General features: G+C 47.1%; 1 protein-coding gene across 1 annotated transcript in view; it reads left to right on the top strand.

Moving 5' to 3' along the window:
• Positions 1-4,090: 4,090 nt before the first annotated feature.
• Positions 4,091-25,049, top strand: part of LOC119458612 (DNA polymerase theta) — a 176,457-nt gene continuing 155,498 nt past the window's right edge. The window contains exons 1-4 of the mRNA XM_037720452.2: positions 4,091-4,404; positions 7,102-7,190; positions 12,804-12,989; positions 17,831-17,946. Coding sequence (XP_037576380.1) covers positions 4,307-4,404; positions 7,102-7,190; positions 12,804-12,989; positions 17,831-17,946 — 489 coding nt within the window. The 5' untranslated portion in view covers positions 4,091-4,306. The remainder of the gene's footprint in view (positions 4,405-7,101; positions 7,191-12,803; positions 12,990-17,830; positions 17,947-25,049) is intronic.

Genomic DNA, 25,049 nt, shown 5'->3' with positions numbered 1-25,049 from the left:
GTTGGTTTCAAAGCAGAACGAGACATTTAATACACACGTTATGAAGGCAAGTAGGAGAAATGAATTGAAGAGCAGAGGAAATGAATAGAAAGGAAGGCACAAGTAAAATCCAAGTTAGACAACACACAGAGCTAGCTAGGGCTAGGTATAGGTGGCAGCGCGCGTAACAGTTCGATGTGGAAGGGTGGTGGTAAGGCGACGAAAGAAGAGCGTTCGTCTCACCAACTGGATGACGGGCTGGTCGACGAGTGTGTAGAGCGCCCGATCGCATCGGCTCCGGCTCGCGGAGGGGACACGGGCAGCTGGCGGCACGTGAAGAGTGAGGTGGCGTTCTCGCTAGGCAGCTGGGCGCAAACTCGAGCCCGTAGCCCGACAGCTCGACCACTGCCTACAGACGCTGGAGCTCGCCGGTCTCAAGTAGTAGTCTGCGACCGAGTGGAGTGGCGACGCCTGCGAACTGGCTGGTGGGAAGCCTAGGTCAGGCGAAGTCCGCGTAGCTCGGGTCCGAAACCCGACAGCCTGTCTTCGTCTCCCGGCTCGGTGGTTGACCTTCGCCCGGCGTCGCTTCTTGAACATTTGGATCTCCGGCCACTGCCTCGTTTTTCTTCCCTCTGGTCCGTGTGTTACTTTTGGATTGGTTATCTTCGGGCTCCGTGGGCATCGGTCATTGGCCCCCGTGAGCGCCGTGGTCCTTTCCAATTGGATGGCGCTTGGTTTGTTTGTTTTATTGCGATAGCAATTATATGGACACTTCAACCGGATTTCTGCCGTCGCCGTCGTCGTCGCCGTGAGGTTCCGTATAGATAAAATCTTCGCCGCGCGCCGTATGCCCGAGCGGAAGCGTGCGGGGGACGCGCGCTATCACGGAGAGCGAACGCCGCGGAGGTATGGGAGGGAGGGAGGAAAGCGGGCCCGGGCGACGCTGCGCTCCGGCACCAAAGGCCTATCTTGCAACCGGGCGCAAGTGGAACTTCCCACTCAATCTTTAACGCGCAAGCAAGGAAGCGGGAAGGCAGCGCCGGAGGGAGCTGGGGGGGGGGGGGGGGGGGCACTTTTACTCTGCCAACAACCACGCTCGTCGCTCGCCCGCACCGTCTCTTATCTCCACACGGCTCTGACCTTGCTATGCGCTGTCCAATCGCCGATCATTTTGCGTTTAAGCGATATACCGCACTTACCTCGGCCCGCTACGGCGTATGCGCTTGCTGCCAGCGTTTTGACAGTCGTTGTCTGCAGTCATTCAGTGCGGTCTCTTCATGTCTGCTTGTGCGCGCTGACACCACGCTTGTTCATTCAGTTAGTAATAGTCGGGTCACATTTTCCAACGCACGCTACACATGCAATGCTGCCCGGATCGGCAGTACAGCGCTACAGGTGTGTCCCTTCGCACGCGCTTCTCATCAACACCACCGTTTCAGACGCGCCTTCTCGTGGTCATAGACTCTCTCTTCATGTCGGTCTACTTACGCCGCAGCACACCTGCTTACTTTATCAGCTCGTGTTTACTACAATTCATATTGCTACCAAAGCCGCTCACCTTACTTCGTATGACATTGCTGTGTTGCTATCGCATTCATTGCTTCGCCCTTAGGGCGAAACTGTGACATTTTTTCTTTGTGCCGCAGCGCCTCGTGCTTGACGCTCTTTGTCGTCGTCTTGCGCTCACCATGTTCATGTTCACACGCGCACAATTCACTAAACTTTGTCTTCGCGCACTACCACACACCAAAATAGCCCCCTTTTTTGGAAAAGTTTTTTTAACAGAAAACTGCCGCTTAGTGCGCGCCAAGTCCAGCACTATACCGGTTCGACAGTTCACTGGTCGCACCAAGCAGCACAAACGCAAGAGAAACAAACCAGGTCAGGTAGCACACAGAGGAAAACAACACCAGGAAGAACTGTTCACTTACAATATCCTAACAGATGCACGTCAGCAGTCACATAACACATGGGTGCACATTAGATAACAAGTCCGCAGTCACTGCAATCTACTCATGTAGTTCGCCCCCACGTTCTCGGATCCCTTAATGTGCTCAACATGGAAAGTGTATTCCTGCAGTGCTAAACTCCAGCGCAACACCCTACTGTTGAGATGTTTTGCCCCATGACAAATATTGCAATTGTTGATGGTCCGTCTGCACTATAAAGTGTGTCCCATATAGAAATATGTGGAACATTTCTATAGCCCAAACTAATGCCAAGCACTCGCGCTCAATTGCCGAGTAGTTTTGCTCTCCAGGCAATAGCTGATGGCTAGCATATGATATACGGGGTGCAAAACTCCATCGTGTTCCTGCATAAGGACTGCGCCGATGCAAGTGTCGGAGGCGTCACTGCGGAGTATAAACCCGCGTTTAAGGTCAGGAGCCTTCACTATGGGTCCGGACGCTAGCGCCTGTTTGAGCGTTTCAAAGGTGGCTTCTCTTTCGGCGTTCCAAAAGACTTTGTTCTTTTCCATCTTCTTGGTCATTTCCGTTAGCGGCTGAGCCTTCTCTGCGTAGTGAGGAATTATATCCCGATAGTATCCTGCCAATGCGAGAAACGAACGTAGTTGTCTCTTAGTCTCGGGTCGTGCAGCTTTTGCAGTCTTCGCAATTGTGCTCTCTATCGGCTGATTTGTCCCGCCTCCTAGTTGATGTCCCATGAAAACTATCGATCTTACGCCAACCTCACACTTCTGAGGCTTGATTGTCAATCCAGATTCTCGGACCCTGTTCAACAGGCAATGGAGGGTTTCTATGTGTTCCCCCAGGTCACGGTAGCGATGAGAACGTCATCGATGTAGTGGACTACATTTGGAATGCCCTGGAGGAGAATTCTCATTAGTCGAGTAAACACCGCAGACGCTGTCTTGATCCCGAACGGCATATAGAGGAAATGGTAGTGTCCGGACTGAGCGGAAAATGCTGTTTTTAGACGTGAACCCTTGTCAAGTGGTACCTGCCAATGCCCTTTAGTGAGGTCAAATTAGTGGGCCAGGAGGCGCTGTTCGGCCGCAGAGGCTCGGGAGCGACGGGCACGCGCGGGCTCGGGAGCGACGGGCTGGCATCAGAGGCGCAGCCGTCTTTGAGATGACAGTTTTATGAGCCCGCCGGAGAGGGACCGCGCGCGGGACGGCATTGTGCATCGATAACCGCGCGATCCCTTTACTTTGTTTTCTGCATTTTCTTAAGTGCAGAGAACAAAGTTAACTACCAAACGCGACATAGCGTTCCCATTTTACGCATGGTTCATTCCTTTGTAGAAAAGAAAAAAAATGAAAAGAGAGAGAGAGACAGACTACAATAGTACACTGGCCTGAGGAGAGCTTGCCAGTTGTCAGCAGACTTAGCACTGGGTATGATCTAGGGATGTATTATGTGTGCGTACAGGCAGGGACGATTGTAGTAACGCCGGACGAAAATCACCGCGCCACGATCCTGACCTTGACCTGACGGCGTGGCACCCAGTGTGGATATCACGGCACACCTTTACCGAGACGATCACTCGCTTCGTAGCAAGTAGGGTGCCTCGATGCCCAGCGCCGCTTTGCGCTGGCATCGAGGCACCCTAGTAGCAAGGATTGCCTATTGCTGCCTAGTGGCACGCACGGACAAATTCGCCAGACGGCAGCAACTATGTATTGAACTTGTGAATGCCACTTCAAGAGAAAACAATAACATTGAGCAACACTCGACCGACACCGTGTGATTCAAGTAAGCGAAGCAGGCCGCCGACTTTTACCTGTTCAAAAATCGCGCGCCTTTCCGCAAGAAAGCAACGCTAGAGAAATATTATTAGCGTTCCTGGCAGATTCTATCAGTTTGCATATAAAATTGAAAAAAAAAATTGCTAGTAGCTTAAGACTTACCATAACGAAGAGCGCTCAATTTTGCAAATAAATGTGTGCGCTTGCAAGGTCAGAGTCGCTACAGGCCACCCCACTACAAATAAGTTGCTCTTGCTATCTATGCACCCTTCCTCCATGTATATACACAACCCAAGGCAACCAATAGGAGCTCACCAGTTTTCCCGCCAGGGTTGATTCAGCAACCGACTAGTTCCCTCGCTCGTTCGATGGGTTCGGTTGTCGAATGTTGTGGTTTGTGGCCGTAGTGAACAGGGTTCTAGTATGTTGTAGGTTCTTTATTCTATGGTTGTAGCTTTTGGGTGCTCTCTCTATGGGCCTAGCAGTACCAGTGAAACTTATGAAGTGTTCACATGCGCTTAATGATGACAAAACAGAAATGGTGGTAAAGGATTTCGTTCAGATCTTCCCAACGGCGGTAAAAGAACCGCAGTGACAACCGCTATAAAGTGCCTGCCGATGAAGCCGCTGCACACATCATGGAAGCAACGCAAGTCGACAAGCCGCGCTGCCGTGTCGACACCCCCTCGGAAGACTTCGGCGTCTCAGATCAAAGCGTACGTGTTGCCACGGGGCGCAGTTGCTAGTAGCTTCACGTCGAACTTTGGGCAAGGTTTTGAGTGGTGTTTCAGAAATGGCGGTACGCCTTTTTTGTCGTAGGGTGCTATTTTCATAGCGACGATAGATTTGATTTTTTACAACTGCTGCTCCAGGAGGGCACATGTAACCGGCAAACGGAGGCCTCGGGAGGGCACCTGAGCCTGGCGTGTGACTCCTACGTACAGAATATGTAGCCGCTGTGCGGATTGACATGCAGAACATGTCGTTAGATGTTCTTGTAACATCGAGTGAAGTGTTACAAGTCAGAGTGACACGTGGGTCTGAAAACAAGCGAGAAACGCTGTTTATTCTGATACTAGAGCTAAGCACTTGTCACTTTTCCGCGTACCGTGATGGGAATTCGGCGTTACCACTTTGCTCGTTGATTTCCACTAGCCTCGATTATATATGCATATAAAAGGATAGTTAAATTGAAAATGAGTGCATGTTTGTAATTTACTTTTCAAAAGAGAACACGTCTGAAGGCAAGGTGAGTTTCCACAAAACTTTTTTTGGTTAGTAACTATGCTCGTACTTTGACACACACTAAGAATTGAGGGATTTTATGTCCACTCTTTAATAGCAGGTGAGCACTCCTCTGTTCACCGTTTAGTATCCCTGATGTTTTAGTTCCTTTTAGTCTGCAAAGCCCACTGTGCAAATTTACAAACAATGCAACTGTGTACCGTGCACTCATCAAGTATCTGTGAACATGAATCACAAATAAAATCTGGTAAACTAATGGCAGTGTTGTAATTTGAACAAGATTGGAAAGTGCCACGACACACTCCAAGCGCTTTGTTTCAGGCATAGTGCTGGGGCTCCTCTCCTCTTCTGTGGGTGTAGCCCAAGTGCAGCATTGTGAATGTTTACTGGTCTGGTGCACTGTGGCATACTGATTGGCCGATTTTAGACGCTTATAATCCTGTTTGAAGTTATCAATATTGTGAATGCATGTGTGAAAAATAATCATTGTGTCCTGTCGAGTTCATTGCTTTCACATATACACAATCACAATTGCTCATTGTCTTCATCTGGTTTGTAATCAGCCAATCTGAAAGGTTGACTGAATGAAGTCAGCCTCCATCTAACAGGTGTCAATATTTATGAATAGCAGTATAAGTGATTTCAATATTTTGATTTCTGGGCCGGTGTTTTGTAGCGATGCCTTTCCGGATGCTAGTGCCTTTTAGCGCTTGGTCAGTGGTCAGAGCGACTGTCCGCTCACGTTATCAATGGGATCAGCCGGCCGTGAGCGGTGCTCTCTCTATGGGCCTAGCAGTACCAGTCAAACTTATGAAGTGTTCACATGCGCTTAGTGGTGACAAAACAGAAATGGTGGGAAAGGTTTTTGTTCACATCTTCCCAACGGCGGTAAACGAACCGCTGTGACAACCGCTATAAAGTGCCTGCCGATGAAGCCGCTGCACGCATCATGGAAGCAATGCAAGTCGACAAGCCGCGCTGCCGTGTCGACACCCCCTAGTATAGAATAAGGCATCGCTACAAAATACCGGCCCAGTTTATAGTAAAAGAGGTGTGTACAAAGAAACTAGCCCTTTTTAATAGAATCTGGACCTTGTCTAATTATTGTGCTATAAGCAAATGCACAGGGACTGTACATTATGAGGATTCGTTTCCTTCAGCTATATTCATTCGGTATCATCTATTGTGCTGATTTCATTATGACATCACAGCTTCATGTTAGCAAATGACAATGAATGGAAAATATTTTTACGAAATCTGGCCCCTGATGCCTGTTCACATTTCCTAGTTCTGCTGATGTAGATAAATCACACTGATGCACATTTTTTGGTGAATGCTACATGGCTAATTGCACTTAAAAAAAAAAAGAAAGTTAAAAGAGTTTGTTTATTTCAGCAGAGCACTTTCTAAATTACATTTAGCTGACTCCGTCTTGAACTGATGTTCATTGCGCTAAATTTAGAAGTATTTCACATGCATTTAGTTCATATGTATATGTTGCACTGCCAATAAGCCATACTTGTAATAAGAAGCAGATTTTCAATGACCCCTTGCATACCTGGCAACTCGTTAGAATTATTTGTAAAGTTTAGAATTTAGGGCATAAATTTACAATTTTACAAATGTTACATCAAGTTTTACAAAATATAAATTCTGTTTGCGAAAACATTTTTGAGGTGTCAAAAGATGGGATGATGTAAGAAATTGTGATTGCACCTGCACGGCCCTCTTGTAGCTGAGCAAGATGCCTGGGCCTTAAGGTACTTCGAAAAAGTTTATTCAGACAAGCTCCTGAAGCAGGCCAAATTGAAAACAAGTCACTGTTATCAAAAAACAATGTGTTGCTTGTTACTTTCTGCTGTTCCAAGTTTACTGCTGCTGTGTCTAAAGGTAAATCATTGTTAATGAAATGTGTATGTCTCCAACAAAAGGTGTGAGCTTGGAACCCACTTGAATGTGTGTTAACCCTGCACCACCCACCCCCTTTGTCGTGTCCGCAGGATTTTTACAAATTCAAAAGTTCACAGATTGGCAGGTGTGTGTTTCTCGTAAAATAGTAAACTGTACTTGTATTGAAAAATCCGAGCTCAGCCAAAGTTAAAGCTTTTTGGAGCACAACAGGTAAGAAGTAAACAGCTGCCTGAGGTTGATATGTCTCAACTGTGCAGGTGCCTGCGCAAGCATGCCACATCAACGCCCTGTCAGGCAGCGCCCCTCGAGTCTGGCCTGTCCCCCATCACGCATGCATCAACTGCAGGTTGGTGCCCAATCTTCTGTGGCTGTTTGGCTTGCATTGTCTGTTACATATTTAAAAAGAACATGTTGCTGGGCTAGTTGTTGCATGAAAGTAAATTACTAGCTTTTGGCGCGAAACAGATGAGCACAAACCTAGGGACACATACAGTAATGGGACAACTGCTTATTCGAAACTGAGAGAACAAACATATATGCAAATGTGCATGCCTTATGCAGACAATCCAGTCATTATACTTTATGGCTAGTTCCACAAGATTGACTGATATACTGCATTTCACTCCTGTACTGTGATACCAATAGTAATGCTAACACACTTTTTCCTCATATATTTCTCTTTTCCTCTGTTGTCTATGAAATTCTTGCCAGCAACGTCTCCATACTCACGCATTGTTGCCTCCAAGGAACTGTAATGCACTGTTGACACTCGGTCACATTTTTTTTCTTTATGCTTTTGTGTAGTAACTTTATTGCCAGTTTCATTTATGGTGCTGTTCAAGTCATTGCATTATAATTGCTTCCACTGCCGATTATCATCATCAGCCTCTTTTAAGCCCTTTGCCGAACAAAGGCCTCTTCCTGAGATGTTGAATTTCTGCTGTCCTCATTCTTGTGCCACTTATCTTCCACTTCTTCACTTCCCTTTGAACCCTTTTTGTTTCCCTGAAAGACACCTGGTTGTTGGCGGCACTCATATGGTAAAGTTTTATTTGTTGCTCTTAAAATCACTAGAATTCTTTGGACCTGCCTTTCTTCTCTTCTGGCTTTCTCTTTCTTTTGCTTTTTAACACTGTGATCTAATGTATCTTTAGCTCAAGTAGAAGAGGAATACAAAGAGTTAAAACCATTCACAATTTTATGCAAAGGGTTCAGAGTACAAATCATTTCAACAATGATATATGCGTACATTGTTTTTCTTTTGATTGAGACCGTTCTTCACCTTATTGCCACTGTTAGAGATTTGTTGCTTCCTGGCAAGGCACGCTCACTGTAACCGAAAATTCCTGAAAGTTGTTACGGATTCTGTAGCGAAGAGTTTGGTCTTAAGAGATTGTGCTCAAGATGCTAATGCTGTTGTACATTCTCGAATGTAAGTGAGCATGAGCAATTATTCTGGAATGTACTGTGATACATATATACATAGCAGATTCACTTCACTGTGAGATAAGATTAGATGCTTGGCTGATTGGACAAGCATTTCGTTTCTCATATAGCCTCATGCTGCCAGCTAACTTGGGACTGCACCCAAGTTAGCCTAATGGGTGTGCACCTTGGCCTATCATGAGCAGACTTGTACATGTTACAGAAATCAAGTAACTGGTTACAATTACAATTACCTCATTCAGAAATGTTATTGATTACAGTTATAATTACTGGCACAAGAAAGTAACTGCAGAATTATGCAAAAGTAATTTTTTGTTTACTTTCCTTTGAACTTTTATTAACATTGGACAGATACAGTAAACAACCAGCTGGCCTGGCACTTTCAGTGCGCCATCTGCAGTCCTTCAGACATTGCTTATCTTCACTAACGAGTACTCTTTAAAAATTTCACAAGTCATCTTCCCTCGTTTTTGTTGTGAATACATCAGCAGTGCCACTGAAAACTTCCTTGGTATTGTGGGGTAGGGTGGTCTTGTAACGTATACTGGTCTTGCTAACGTATACGGTTACTCACCATATGGGTCCTCTGTTGCCGATACTTGGAGAAGACACTCCCGGTTGGGCCAATGAAAAGTTGAAAAAATTGTTCGTACTTTATTTCCTGCCATTAATGTCATATAAGTGGTGGCCAACATCTGGTGGAGTGTTAAGATGAGAAAACGAGTACTGAGCTCTTTGGTTTGCCTGTTTGAAAATTCGTGAGGCTGCTGCATGGCACAATCTCCAGTGTTCTGCTGCAGTTCCTTCCGAATTCAGGTTCTTAAAGTTCAGTTGCCGGTTGCAGCTTGTCTCGTCATTAAAGTAACTGGTTACATGTAATTGGTTACTTAAAGAAAGTAATTGAATTACAGTGAGCATTACCATGTAAATAAAGTAATCGTTAAATTACAAAATTACCAACAAATGTTATGGATTACCAGTAATCAGTTACATGTAATGCATTATGTGCAAGTCTGTTCATGAGACACTTCAAGGACTCGAAGTTACGAGACTGCAAATTCTTCTCGTTTTCTAAATATATCTGTTCTGATGCTGTACTAGAAAGGGTGCCAGCTGCTGAGAAACTACAGTGGTATTCGACTGAGTTTATCAGTTCACTGTTAAACTCGCCATAGCTGAAACATGTTTGCAATGTACACCTAATGCCCTTGACTGCAAACTCGGTGCTCCATCACAAAGACCAAATGACTCTTCAGTCAAATAACAAGACCATGTTTTATCGCTGGGCACCTGGTAGTCCCTGGCCACTGATGTATCAGAAAGGAGTGCACTGTCAACAGTGCGTTGAAGCATGTCACTTTTCTGAGTTTTTGACGTTATGCTGATGTTTTAATTTCGCGTGCATTATTCATTTGGAAAGCCTGAACATCAGTTTGCCTGTGCATAATTTATGCACTCTTCTGAATTATTCTCCTGACATATGACAGACTGAGAACTGCATTTAGCAAGGTTGTGCTCGTTATCGTCATGCACTCCACGGAATCATCATCATCAGCCTATATTTCTGTCCACTGCAGGATGAAGGCCTCTCTCTGCGATATCGAATTACCCCTGTCTTGCACTAGTTTATTCCAACTTGCGCCTGCAAATTTTCTAACTTCATCACCCCACCTAGTTTTCTGCCGTCCTCGACTACGCTTCCCTTCTCTTGGTACCCATTCTGCAACTCTAATGATGCACCGGTTATCTACCCTAAGCATTACATGGCCTGCCCAGCTCAATTTCTTTCTCCCAATGTCAGCTAGAATATTGGCTATCCTCGTTTGCTCTCTGATCCACACCACTCTTTTCCTGTCTCTTAACTTTATGCCTACCATTTTTCATTCCATCGCTCTTTGTACAGTCCTTAACTTGTTCTTGGGCTTCTTTGTTAACATTTAAGTTTCTGCCCCATGTGTTAACACGGGTAGGATGCAATGATTGTAAACTTTTCTTTTCAACGACAGCGGTAAGCTCCCAGTCAGGATTCGACAATGCCTGCCGTTGCACTCCAGCCCAGTTTTATTTATCTGTAAATTTCCGTCTCATGATCAGGGTCCCCTGTGAGTAACTGACCTAGATAAACGTACTCCTTTAGAGACTTTAGAGGCTGACTGGCTATCCTGAATTCTTGTTCCTTTGCCAGGCTATTGAATATTATCTTTGTGTTAGGCATATTCATCTTCAACCCTATTCTTACACTTTCTCGGTGAAGGTCCTCAATCATTCGTTGTAATACGTGCCCAATGTTGCTGAGCAGGATTAGGTCATCTGCAAACTGAAGGTTGCTGAGATATTTGCTGTTGATCCTCACTCCTAAGCCTTCCCAGTCTAAGAGCATCAATACTTCTAAGCATGCAGTGAACAGCATTGGAGAGATTGTACTTTTCTTCTGGAATAATAAAATATAATGAAAATAAGATACAAGATGAAACAAGTCATTAAAAAAGATTAAGCCACTTGTAAAGCCACCCAGGAAACAAGATATATTCAAGCAGACAGCACAAGACAATGGAAAACACACAAGAAAAAGAGCTAAAGTTCATGCAAGCATACAAAGTACACAAGGGGAATCATTCACCAGAGAAGTGGGCATGACATTCAGTCGTGCTGGCAAGTGCAGGAGACGTGGCAGGATGGGGAAGATGACATCTGAAGCATGGGGTAGCACCCACTCGAACTCTGAGGTTGCAGCAGACTCCCACCTCGATGCAGGTGCACTTCATCAAGCCCATCCCAAAGCCTGTGGCTGGTGAACAGCGCAAGGGCATCCAAGTTCAGGTTGGGAACCACGACAGGGCACTTGGCCGCTTCCAGTGCACGCCAGGTTCAATTCTGTGCTGCCCTCAATGCCAGGAGGTTCTTTAATCTGCACTTCATGTACTTATGGCCCTGACTAAATGTTGTACCAACTTCTTGTGTGTTTTTAATGCGTTAAAATTTTCAGAGTACTTCAATGACTTTTCGGGGGCGATGTATGCTTGTATCTAACCGTTTCCCCGCCTACCTGGGTCTGTGGTCGAATGGTTAGCGCATCGGCTGCTGTGCTGAGGTAACAGGGTTCGAACGTGCCGCTCTTCAACGAACCTCTTTCATGCCAACATGGGTCTCTGTAGATGCGGGACTGGGTAGGAACCACTGCTCGAAGAAACCTTTTGACGCCGACTTGGAGTACTGTGTATGTGCCACTAGGTCTGTGCCGGTCTTCAATGAATGTCGTCGACGCCAGCTTGGGCAACTAGGTATGTGCCACTGCGAATGTGCCGCTCTGAGTATGTGCCACTGAGTGTGTGGCCAAATGAGGGAACCAATCTAAGTGTTCGTAGGCATCAGCGGGCCATGCTTCTCGTCTCGGAGGCCACGTCTGGACTTCTCGGCAGTGTCAATGGATAGCACAGTGTATTCAGAAATAAACGCGAGAGAGGAGCCTGGTTGTCGCATGACGTGTTCTTCAGCGTTCGCACGCACTGGTGCACCTTGCATTTCGATTGCCACCCCAGGCTTCGCGATGGCGACGCTAGATGGCGCCGAGTGTTCTTAGAGAAGCGCGAAAGAGGAGTCCCGCTCCAGTACACGCCTCGTACGTAACTCGTTTGACGGTGGCACTGCATTGATTCAATGCTAACGCATTACTGTTGACAGTCATCCTGAGATGGGTTCTGCCACAATTTTTTTCTTTATTTACTGCTGTGCACAATTTTCCTAGCTTGTCAGGTGGAAAAGAACACCTTAATGCAGGCTCTTTCACCCACTTTCTTCAAGTTGTGCGAAACAGCGTGAATGTAAAGAAATGTGGACACATGCCTTCTGCAGCACTGTGCTCTAGCACAGTCAGCGTTCACAGGTTTTTTGAGTTGTTTGCGAATGTTTTCCTGTGCTCCGACTGTGCTGAAGCATAGTACTGTAGAAGGAATGTATCCACAACTCCCTACATTCACGCTGTTTCACATAACTTGAAAGAAAGTGGGTGAGAGGGTCTGAGTTAAGGTGGTATTTTGCAGCTTAATGCATCACAAGTTTACCAGAGAAGCTTGTGCAGGGACCTATCTTCATAAAGAGCCTGGTAGGACTGTCTGAAACAGGCAGCGAAGCCAGAGAGGGTCAATAAATTATGTTTAATTGAAATTAGAAGTAATATGTGAAATGAAAGTGAGTGGGAAAAATAACTTGCTGCAAGTAGAAGCCATAGCCACATCCTTTGCATTATGTCTGCACTGCTTCTCCCTCTGCTTTTTCCTATGATTTCTCTGGCATCATTCTGTTTGTTGTTCTGGCTGTGACTGACGAAAAATTGAGCCCCTCAGATTCCCTTACTCCTCTCGATCATAGGAATGCCCAGTACATTTGTCATGAAATACATGACAGTAACTTGAAGGTATGCTCACATTCAAAGGTTCCCCTTTTTATCCTTGCATCGACCTTACTCCCTGACATCACTTGTGCAAATGGATAAATCTTTCTATAAACACCGCAGCATCCAGAGAAGAGGAAGGAGAAGACCCCCTGGACCTTGGCCATTGGGGTCTTCCAGCCGAGGTGGTGGCTGGCTATGCCCGCAGGGGTGTCCAGCGCATGTTTCCCTGGCAGCTCGAGTGTCTGCGCACGGGAAACGTGCTTGCTGGAGCTGGAAACCTTGTTTACTCTGCTCCAACAAGTGCTGGTAAAAACATTCTTGTCACCTTAAGATGCTGGAGATTATTTTCAAGCGAAGCTTGTATTGCCTCACAAGTGTCGGTGCCGTTGGAGGTGTGACCGCAAAAAACCCGTCTCGCGCAAGTGAAGGAAGACGATGGGAAAGGCTCAAGATAGACCGCTGATGAAACAAGTGAGGCCGTACACGTATAAACACGTATGTCGACATAAGTCACTGTAAATGCAGGTTGCGGTAGGTGCTGCTGTTCGAATAAATTCTTTGACGCCGCCTTGCAGCACCGGGTATGTGCCACTTGGTGTGGGCTTCTCTTCAGTGAACCTCTCTGATGCCAACTTGGGTCACTGGGTATGTACGAGTAGGTCTGTGCTGCTTTTCACAAAGTGTATTGGACGGTAACTTGGGTAAATACGTATGTGGCACTGGGAATATGCCGCTCTACAAGGACGAAAAAGATCCTCCAACTTTCTCTCATGCTTAGCAGAATCAAACCCATGTCACAAGGGTTCCTCAAAGACAGCAACTCAACGCATTAGCTGGCTGCATCAGGGTATGTGCCACTCTTCAGTAAATTTCTCGCCAACTTTGGTCACTGAATATCTACCGCTGAGTGTGCAGCAAGCAGGGTGTCAGCACGAAATGTTTTTTTGTTCTGGTTTTAGTTTCGTTTCACTGATAAAAGTTCTATTCCAGTTCTGCTCCCGAATGGAAAAAAAAAAAATGACCCGTAACGGGTTCATAACGGTTTTGTTTCGCATGCAAAAATTGTCTAAGCAAAGTAACGATAAAACATAGTATTGATTTTTCTCAATAAGTGAATTCTGAATTCTGCAATCATGCTCAGTGCCTTGTGACTACGATGAAATAACGTTTTGGTTGCAATTTTGTTCCGATCAAAATATCGTTTTGTTTTGTTTTTCGTTTTTGTTTACGTTCTGTACCGACACACTGGCAGCAAGCAAGGGAACAATTTTCAACATTCGCAGGCAGCGGCGCACTACATGCAGACTTCTCGGCAGGGCCACCAGGTGGCGCAGTGTGTCTAGAAAAAATAGGGTTCCTCGATGCGTGCGCCCCCCTCCGCCGCCGTGGAGGGTGGAGACAACCGCGTCGTCTGCTACAGCATCCGCCATTACGATGCCCTCTCCGCAGGCAGCCTATAGCCAGGATAGGCAGCAAGCGGTACTTTGCGCAGCTGCACGTAGAGTTCGTTATGTAAAACGTGTGGTACTTTAACGATATGACGAGAACACAAAGTTTTCGCATCGGCAGCGTGAAGGTCTCCGATTTACGTTCTGTAATCTTTATTTTTAGAGCGGAATTTGCAGCCGGTCTCGCTGGCAGAGGAAGGCTACCATCCAAACCAGCTGCGTAGACACCTTAAGATAGCGTCTTGTTGGGCTCTGTATTGGTTAAACGTGCGAAACACACACACACACACACACACACACACACACACACACACACACACACACACACACTCATCAGCTACCGTATTTACGGACTGCATGCTACACCGCAGGGTATTCTGAATTTTTTTTTTATTTCGTTTACCGTCCTGTTGGGTAAAAATTGTTGAATACATGTCAGATGATTTGGGGCTCTACATATGGCTTTTGTGGCATTAAATCATGGCTCTCATGCAGACATTGACTATGAAACGTTGTTGAGCATGTTTTCCGCAGTAATATAGCGTAAACTGGTAATTGTTATAATGCGGCCGGTCATCGATATCTTTAAAATAAAGCGGCCACACGGCTTCTCAACATAGAGGAAACAAAATGCATTAAATACATAGCGATTTCTCATGTCGTAGATTGTTTATTTGGTTGAGAATTTTTTCAAGAACAAGCGCTACAACTCACTGCAAATTAACTGCAGCGCATGCCTTGCTTCCACTCCCACTGATTCTCGCGGCTTCGAGCTGGCGCGACATGCATGTCACGATTTTCATGTTCTTAGAACGTGTCACCCATGGTCGTCAGACATTGTTGTCTCGCCATACCAATTTTGGTATATATCAAGTTAGCGAAACGTCCGCAAGAGTACCAAGACCGTGGCACGTAAATTATGCCGCTCATGACATTCATGCTTTGATTTTCATGTTATGACCTGTCATTTATGTTCGTCATGCAGTCATATTGTGGCATACCAATTTTCGTATACATCCCATTAACGAAACGGCCAGGAGAGCACAAAGTCTTAGGCGGCTAGATAGATAGATAGATAGATAGATAGATAGATAGATAGATAGATAGATATAGATAGATAGATAGATATAGATAGATAGATAGATAGATATGCTCAAAGTCGCCGAAGTTCGCCAAGAAATGCTTCGCATTTAGAAGCGCACAACGTAGGCGCAGATCCTTACGCACTTGCAGCTCATGCACAACAAGCGTTTAAGAACAGCGCATTTTGTGCTATCCAGAAACGAACGAGTTAAACACGCACGTTTGCATGCCAGATATCAAGACTACAAGACGGACAAACGCTACGGGAAATAGCGTGCAAATGAACTATTACACACAGTGCACTGGTGATTACGCCCGATCGGGCTCTGATTTCTCAACAGTGACCGGGTTCCTTCTGCAGCTTGCGCAAGGGAGCTGATCACGATCGAGAAATTCGATCCGCGGATAAGGCTCGATCGCGATCGAAAGTGCCAGTGTCACACAGCTTTAACTCCCCAAACACAGAAAGGCAATAACGTATACGCTGCACAAACAGGAACGGTCCGTGGGTTGCCACTTGTCGCGCCTGATCTTTACCAGCCACAGGAGTCGCCTCTTCGGATCTTTCGGAACATCTTCCAGATATTTCGCGAATGGTTTGTGCACTGTGGCACGCAACACCCGGGCATTTTGCCCTAGAAGACGCCGCACACGTGTCTCACTCAACCAGCCGCGACGATGCGTGGGGAGCGCAATGGCGGCCGCCGGTCGAAAGGCGGCATTCACCCCTTCACAGAATGACTCCACCCTCCACGGCGGCGGAGGGGGGCGCACGCATTGAGGAACCCTAAGAAAAAAGTGCTAAAGAGAAGCTCGGTTGCCGCATGCTGAATTTCTTGACGTTCACATGCTTCGGGCCCTTGCACAAGCTTCGCGGCAGAGGTGCTAGAAGCGCAAAAGAGGAATCCTGCTGCAGTACACGCCTCATAGATAACTTGTTTTGATGGTGGCAATACATTGCGTTGCTATATTGATTGAATGCTAAATGCATTATCGTCGGCACTCATCTTGAGATGGGCTCCGCTGAATTTTTCGAATGGCCCATGTTTTAGCTGGAGCGACTTGGAATAACATGTGCTTTAACTGCAGCACTGGCCCCTCACCAGGTTTGGGCTTAGCAAACACATAAGTGTTTTGCATAGATGATATGTTCATGATCTCGCTGCATGCTCAATAAGTGAGCACTTAACATTTTTTTTGCCCCATCTGGTACGCCAGTGGTGGCACCCTTGCTGATGTGATGTGTGACTACTCTCGCCTACTACCAATGGTTGTTTGTGTGAGATTTCAGTATAATTTGGTGGCAGATGGTTTTGAGGTTTCAGTATTACAGAAACAGTTTTTAATCATTGTTTGCTAAGCATCTAGGCTCAAGAGTGATCCTGGACAGTATGTGAGCTTTTCTGATGTTGCTGGAGTAGTAAGGAATTTATCAATACTAATTATTGACAACGAAATAGTAAGCACAGCTGGCTATAACTTCAGTGTCGTGCTACTGACTGTACTTTCTAGAGCATCGCCAAATTTTCCAGCCATTAGTGTGGCTGTGGTACTTCTGAAATGCTATGCATGTTTGACCATTCCATAATGTGGCCCTCAGTGCCACAATCTTTTCGGCATCTGTGATCAGTGCTAAAATAACTTTGCAGCAGTTAGGTAAAATTTGATGGGTGCCTTCGCAGCAGCTTCGTTCTCCTTTGCAAAGCTTTCTCCTCTTGAAATATTTTTTAGAATCTGAATTAACTGTCAAGGTGGGCTTGCTGGCTATAGCTTCCTGCTGTTGATCAGGCGGTCATGTGTTCACTTCCCAGCTGTAGCAGCTGCATTCTGATGGAGGCGGCATGAAAATGTGTTTCTATACCACACTTGGCGTTTAAAATGTTTATGCTTGAGACCATTGCAATCGCTGGCACACCAACACATTGCCATGTGTTCTTTTGTTTTATTTTGCGAGGTTTCTTTTCTTACAAAAAAAGAACACACAAGGCCTACGTAGCTTTAAACACTGTGCTTAATTTTCTCTACATCCTTCACAAGTTTTGCAAGTGACACCCGTGTGCTTGCGTTGTAGTGCACGTTAAAGAACCCCAGGTGGTCAAAATTAATCCGGAGCCCTCCACTACGGCATGCCTCATAATCAGAACTGGTTTTGGCACGTAAAACCCTAGAAAGAAGAAGTTTTGCAAGTGCAGTTAAATTTTTAAGTTAGCTAATTAAACCTAAGTACATAATTGTTCAGTATGAAAATATCTCATAACTAGCATAAACAATGGCCATCAAAGAACAGTGGGCACCATTCCTGTAAAGCCCTTAATTACTTTTTGATTATAGGAGACATTTAGTTGGGGCAACTGGTATTTATCTTAGGTTCTATAATGAAAACACAAAAGACAGTTCAGAGCGCCATCCCTTCTCCTACGTGTCTTTCATCCCATCTGTTGACACTGCTTGTAGCCAATTGGCATTCATTTTATGATGTTCAGAAAGAATACATTGTGGCTTCCTTTCGACTTTTCCCAGTCTCCTCATATGCAGGAAAAAGCAGTGACATCTTCACTGTTTCACTGTGCTGGCTGTGTGGTGCTTCAATGCCTTCCCATTCGTCTTTACACTCAGGCAAGACACTGGTGGCCGAAATCTTGATGCTGAAGCGCATCCTCGAAACAAAGACCAAGGCCTTCCTCGTGCTCCCATTCGTGTCGCTTGCCCGTGAGAAGGAGCTTGTGCTGGCCGTAAGTGTTCATCACCAGTTTTCTTGAAAGGCTGGGTGACTTGATCATGTAATTTAGGCCAACGTTAATAGAACCAACTCAGTTTCATAGCTCTGCTACTACTTTTAGGTGTTACCGCTGTAGACGGAACCGTAGTCACTATTGATGTAATCACGAATGGCGACCGCAGTTATCAAGGCAGGCGCCCAATGCGGGGCAATGTGCAGCGCCAAACGCAAGAATAAGGACTTTAAAGACAAATAAACGCGAAGCATTCTGGCGTTCCTGTCGTTTTTCACTAATGAATGGCATTGTGGACTCAGCCGCTTTGTTTTGGTTGGACTCTAGCTCTGCTTTTGCTCTTTTACGTCACGCATTTGTGGCACTCTGCGCTCTGAGGTTCGTTCGAATTAATCGGCGTGCGGCGAAAAACGTCCGAATTAACAAGAGTTTGATGGCGATAAATATTGCATACACCTGCCGGGACCAGATAACTAGTCCAAGTTATTTGATTTTCTGAATTAACAGGGCTTGCATTAATGAGGTTTTACTGTACACAAAGACATTGCCTTCTAGATTAGTTTGTCACTTTGAGGGGATCATCGTTGGGGGTTGCGATTTGGACATCACTTGTAGCAAAACACTGCAGTGTTCAAGGTCATGCAAGGCTGTTGCTAGTGCAGAAATTTATGACAGCATTATGTATTTGGAAAGTATTAGTATTTAATAAGAACAGCAGTGCAATAGACCCCATTAATATGTTTTTCAAGGGACCACGTAAAAAAAAATTTAACAGTAAGCAAGGGCGCAAATCGCCACAGCAACCTCAGAAATGGGTCTTAATATCTGCCAGTACAGTTATTACATGTCCCGGTGCTTGTACTGTGACCGGGGATAGCGCGTGTTTATGTGTATAATTAAGGGACATATACAGTGCTCTGTGACAGTGGCTCCTTTCCATTCTTGATATGCGTCGCAGCATAACACAGCTCTATTGCAGTAAAGCTGACTAAAGAAAAACGGCGATTATGCAACATAAATAAGAGCCTTGCAAGCCCCAAAATAAATGGAACCCTGCGCTCAGCGGATTTTGCCCAGTGTGCATAGTTCCCGGTAGGCTTTAACTGATGCACTCGTTTTCGGTGCTTCGCCAACTGCTCTAACTGTGCATGTTTTCTCCCAATGCTTGTGCAGAGTAAGATAGAAGACTGGGCCAGTTGGTTTTGCATCATGAGGTCATAGCAGTGCGAACTAAAACATATACACAAAGAAAGGGACACGGTATCTTTCTTTGTGTAGGTTTTAGTTCGCGGCTTGTTGCAACGTACCAGTCGCTTGTTACAAAGTACCCACCATGGTTGCTTAGTGACTTTGGCATTACGCTGCTAAGCACGAGGTCGCGGGATCAAATCTCGGCCACAGCGGCCACATTTCGATGCAGGCGCAATGCAAACATGCCTGTGTACCATTCCTTGAGTGCTTGTTAAAGTACCCCAGGTGGTCAAAATTAATCCGGAGTCCCCCACTATGCCCCACTACGCCTCATGATCAAATCATGGTTTTGGCACGTAAAACCACAAAATGAAAAAAAAAATTTTTTTTTGTTGTTACAAAGTATCGACTATGGCATTCTGTGGTACTGATCACTTGTTACATAGTGCCAGCCATTTATTGCAATGTGTGAGTGAATTTCTCTCATCACCACTAAATTTACATGACCACTACGTTCAAAATAACTTAAGATGAGGGAAAATTACTGAATGGTGACGTATCAAATAGGAACATGGGAATATTATACATGGCAATCATTGGGATTCAGGTCTGGACTCCAAAAATGTGACGTAGCAGCCGGGAAAACACAACAGCTAGGAATATATCGATGGGGTTTCACTGTATGTCAGTTCTTGATCTATTCTGCTACCATGAGTAAGGCGGGATGCAATGAACACGCTTGTCTGCATTCATGTTTTCCTCCTTGCAGTGCCATGTCTATTATTGCTTGCATTAGTCAAAGGGAGGTGCCTGATGTCGATACAGAGGTGGTGTGGTTAACTGGAGCGCCTGTTCCTTAAAAATATTGGTCGCTGGTGTCAGGCGCGGATCCAGGGGGGATGTCCAGATGTCTTGACCCCCCCCTCAAATTTCTGCATCGCCCCCTCGCTGACAGGGGGATGGCCCTGTCGCAAAAAAAATATGGCCACCAGCATTCTTCAAAAGTATTTTTCGCGAGTACCATTGGTATCAGCCCTGTAGAAGTAAAGCTAGCTCGCTCACAAGCTTAGTTGTATTCCGTAGGAGTGTGGCGTCGCGAAGTTGCCGTAGTTTTTCTCATAAACACCTTGGACCTCCTGGCGCCGGCCGTGCCTTACTCGTCCCGTCGGTGGCGTCGAATGAACGAGGGGACGTCCCTTTTGCCAAACACGCCGAGGTCGGCTCGAGCGCCTTCGCACCTGATAAACTTAGTTTCCCCTTGGGGTGTCATCGGTTGCCTCATTCGCTGTCATCGGTTCCGCGACCAACCTGCTTAATGAAAGAGATCTCTCGCTGAAGTGTTCATATATAAATAAAAACAACTAACAGCTAAACTAAGAACTACGCATAGGCAACTTTCTTTAGCTGTAGCACTCATTGTGATCACAGTTGCACGTTGACAATATCCAGTACGAGCACAGTACCGTTCGTACGCTACAAGTTTTTCATTGTGACTTCGCAGTTTTATTGTCGTACATTAAGCATAGGAGGCTCAAACCCGCCGGATCCGTTTATATGAGTGGGCGTTCTCGTGGAGCGGGGCGAAGTCAGCCGCGGCTGCAAAGTGGGGGAGCGTGACGTCAGCGGCGAACGCCAGCGCGCGGGCCTATAGGATGGCGTCGCGTGGTTAGAGAAACGGGAGCAGATGCGCGCCTTGTGTAAAGGATGACGTCGCGTGAGAAACAAAACATGAAGACGCTGGCTCGCGCTCTCGGCTACTACGTCACATCGTTATTCTTGTAGGTGGCGTCTTGAGTCTTCATACGCGGTGCTTCGCATATCGTAAACAACCAGAGTAGTGGTTGCCGCGTTGGAGCGTAGCGTTACGCCCGTATTCAAGAACGTTCCTGTAGTCAACACGACACCTCGACTCAAGAGGAAATATAGCACCGCCACCCCTCCAAAGAAGTGGTCACTGAGCTTCATGATCATTCACGGGAATTCTTTAGAATTGTCGCGTCTTTATCAGTCGAGAGGAGGCGCTGTTCTCAACAAGGTGGAGTGGAGGAAGAGCTTCGAGTCGAGGGCTGTTTGAGAATAGGGGAGTTATTCCTCCAAATCAAACGAAGGTGTATCAGCCGAAAACAAAGAATCTTCTTAAGGAAATCAAGGTGTCCCAACAGAACTCCAAAGACGGACCCATGCTTGCGCATTTATAACGAACCTGCAAAAGATCATCCCAATACAGGCTTAGATTGTCGGGATAGGGGGAATGCCAACGGCCCTCTGCCTCGACACACCGAGCCCCGCGGTTGGCGCATGCCTGCGCATCAACTGCGGTCCGGTACAAGCTCGAGGAAACAATAGACGACAACCACGTGTACACTCGGAAAGCATTTATTACGACTGCAACTAACACTTCGAGCAGGCCAGCTAGCTATAGTTGATATCGCTGAGGGTTCCCCCGAAGAGAATAATACACTAGGTAAAGAAGGGCTTCCGACTTACCAACTGGGGAATACGGGGGGGGGGGGGGGGGGGGGGGGCGTTTGCCGCGGCAAGAACGCGGTTGACTAACCACGTGCGGGAATACGGGAGCGGCGGCGGAGACTTCCACCATCGCCGCTTGCTGGGGACCAAAGAGACCCGGGCGATATCAGCGGGATCTCACGTGACCCACCCGGTGGCGCTGATAGCGCTTGCGATTCCCGCGCGCCGCCCACGGAAGGAAAGTTTCCCCTCTCCCAACTCTCCCTGGCACGCATGCGCTTGACGCGACGTTCGCTGCCCGTGCGGCGGTTATGGGACACGAGGATTCCCACATCCCTCCACCCTTAAATATTGCCCTACGGCGGAGAAATCGCTGGAACGACGGCCTTGACAGAAGTATCCGGGCAGATGCGATGATAAACTCCGGCAGGAAATGTCCGAATCCACGTTGATAGACAGCACTGTCCTGTGTGGCGGCCGCCCACATGTGGCAGCCGTCACAGTGGTTGACGATGACGGGGGCTGAAGATGGCTTGCCCTCAAGATGCGCGCCGCAATGTCCACCCGGGAACAGCGGGTCAGGACTTTCTCGAAGTGGCGCGCGCGCCGGCACGATGAACCTCGCACCGACGCATCCTCGTGGGGGTGTATGATGGTGGGCCTCCCTCATTGTGGCGGCTATGTGCTACTGCATCGGGCCGCGAACAGGGAGGGGCCGAGACAGCAGGCAGGGACGTGGACCATGGCAGCAATAGCAAGTCGAGGCGGCTTCACTCGTTCTGCAAAGTCGCTCAAATGCACTCCACAAACACTTAGAATTAAGGCAGTAGAGGCCGCCGCAGCGTCGGCCGTCTGACAAATTGCTGAACCACCCGTCTACCGCATAGCTTTATGCGGCAACGAGAAGAAAAAAAAACAATCCAGTTCGTTTGAATGAAGTTATTCGCTTCGACCGAATTTTTCCGGTCCGATACAGCGCGAACGTGGGCGATGCTCGTATGAACAAAGCGCTCTCTGGTCCCCCGAGATTTCGGTTATTCCGCCCCCAAAATATTGAGTTCATCTGAACAAAATAAGCTTTCTATTTCGAACGAGGTTTCTCCGCTCGGGCGAGTATAGTAGAACTAGCGAATCCGGTTGCACCCGCTAAATGTCACGGCATGGTCGTCTTCGAACATGCGACCGGCAGCTCCGCAGAGCCTTAGGCCTAATCGCGTCCATGACGGATACCGATGCCACAAAAGACCCTTAAAGGGTTCCAATGAGCCGCCGCGAGGAGATGCAGGCCTAGCTAAGCGGTCCCCGCTCGCTGCTCAACACGCAGCTTTCGAGCCGACTCCTGGGACTGCGCCCCGCTGACGTCCTATAGCCAGCGTGTCCGGCGCCCGGTTCCCAGCGCCAAAGATACAGAAAGGAGGCTATTTACATATGTACAGGGAAAATCGACCACCGCGTCGGCTGCTGCACTCACTCGCTTCGGGCGTACTCTTAAAAGAAAACTTGCTGCAAATTTCAGCGTCTACACGAGTTCGGCGACACTGGCGCAGCGTTAACTCGCCCTCAAGAAATCACACACAGATCTAGCTAGCAATCACGCCTTCGGCTGAGGCCTAACGCTGGTCCGGACAGATCGTCGTCCCGTTTTCCAAGAGCTTGCCCCACGTTGGGAACGCCAAAATGTCGGGATAGGGGGAATGCCAACGGCCCTCTGCCTCGACACACCGAGCCCCGCGGTTGGCGCATGCCTGCGCATCAACCGCGGTCCAGTACAAGCTCGAGGAAACAATAGATGACAACCACGTGTACACTCGGAAAGCATTTATTACGACTGCAACTAACACTTCGAGCAGGCCAGCTAGCTATAGTTGATATCGCTGAGGGTTCCCCCGAAGAGAATAATACACTAGGTAAAGAAGGGCTTCCGACTTACCAACTGGGGAATACGGGGAGGGGGGGGGGGGGCCGCGGCGTTTGCCGCGGCAAGAACGCGGTTGACTAACCACGTGCGGGAATACGGGAGCGGCGGCGGAGACTTCCGCCATCGCCGCTTGCTGGGGACCAAAGAGACCCGGGCGATATCAGCGGGATCTCACGTGACCCACCCGGTGGCGCTGATAGCGCTTGCGATTCCCGCGCACCGCCCACGGAAGGAAAGTTTCTCCTCTCCCAACTCTCCCTGGCACGCATGCGCTTGACGCGATGTTCGCTGCCCGTGCGGCGGTTATGGGACACGAGGATTCCCACAAGATATACCGGGTGTTCAAAATTAAGTTTTATGGTTTTCTTAAAATTAGACACTGGCAGGCATGTGAAGACCATCTGCGCAAATAAGTTATGTGGCCAGGGGGACACAAAGTGAGATGATAATTATCGCTGTTAGCAGCCGAATTAACTAAAATTGAATAATTAACTTTTTATTGACTGCAGTAAGTGTGCATGTTTGTATTCAAAAGTTAAAGGCAGTTGTGTTTCTACACAGTTTCACTTGGAAGAATTCTTCTAGCATGTCTGTGCTCCGAGATATCCAACTCCAAATTTTAATTGTCGTTCGCATGATTACGCATGCAACTTGCAAGAGAGTGAGGATCGGCGCAAAGCTCCTCCCTGATGTGATACCGCTGTTGCGTGCGGCATTTAGTCTGACAACGGGGCGGAGGCATTGGCAAAGATAATAACTGTCCCCCTTCCCCTCACGGCTGGGGAAATGAAAAAAAAAAAAACAATCGAAGAACCCGAACCGCTGTCGTAACACGCGACCGCGCAGCCTGTAAAGATGGCGGCAGCTGCCATGCCGAGATAATGGCGCGAGCGGAGAAGCCGGAGGGCAGTACGCGTGCGTAATGGTGACTAGACGACCGGGCATGGTCCTTGCCTGGGCTACGCAAATAAAGTGACTAGACTGCTGATTTCCAAGTATTGTAAGTTTTATTGAAATCAAGAGTAACAACGGCACCATCAACAGCAGAAACCTTTTTAGCTATGCTAACGAATATTTCATACTGCCGCTTTCAGTTTGGTGTTGTGAAGTACAAATCTCATGACAACACTTCACCCATCAAGATGTCAATGCCCTAAAAATGTTCAAAATGCCTCCCTTCCACAGCAACGCAAAGCATAAACCGCTTTCGCGTCGACTCGATTATTCTGCGCAGTACGACAATTGAAATTTGGAGTCGGATATCTCGGAACACGGACACGCTAGAATAATTCTTCTGACTGATACTGTGTAGAAACACGACTGTCTCTAAGTTTTCAATACAAACATACCCACTTACTGCAGTCAACCAAAAATAGTTGTTCAATTTTAGTTAATTGGGCTGCTCACAGCGATAATTATCATCTCACTTTGTGCCCCCCTAGCCACATAACTTATTTGCACAGGTGGTCTTCGCGTGTGCCTAATTTTAAGAAAACCATAAAGCTTAGTTTTGAACACCCTGTAT

Source organism: Dermacentor silvarum, chromosome 7 (genome assembly GCF_013339745.2).
Source record: "Dermacentor silvarum isolate Dsil-2018 chromosome 7, BIME_Dsil_1.4, whole genome shotgun sequence".
Lineage (NCBI taxonomy): Eukaryota > Metazoa > Arthropoda > Arachnida > Ixodida > Ixodidae > Dermacentor > Dermacentor silvarum.
The sequence above is the reverse complement of the archived record's forward strand: the minus strand, read 5'-3'. Positions and strand labels throughout refer to the sequence as shown.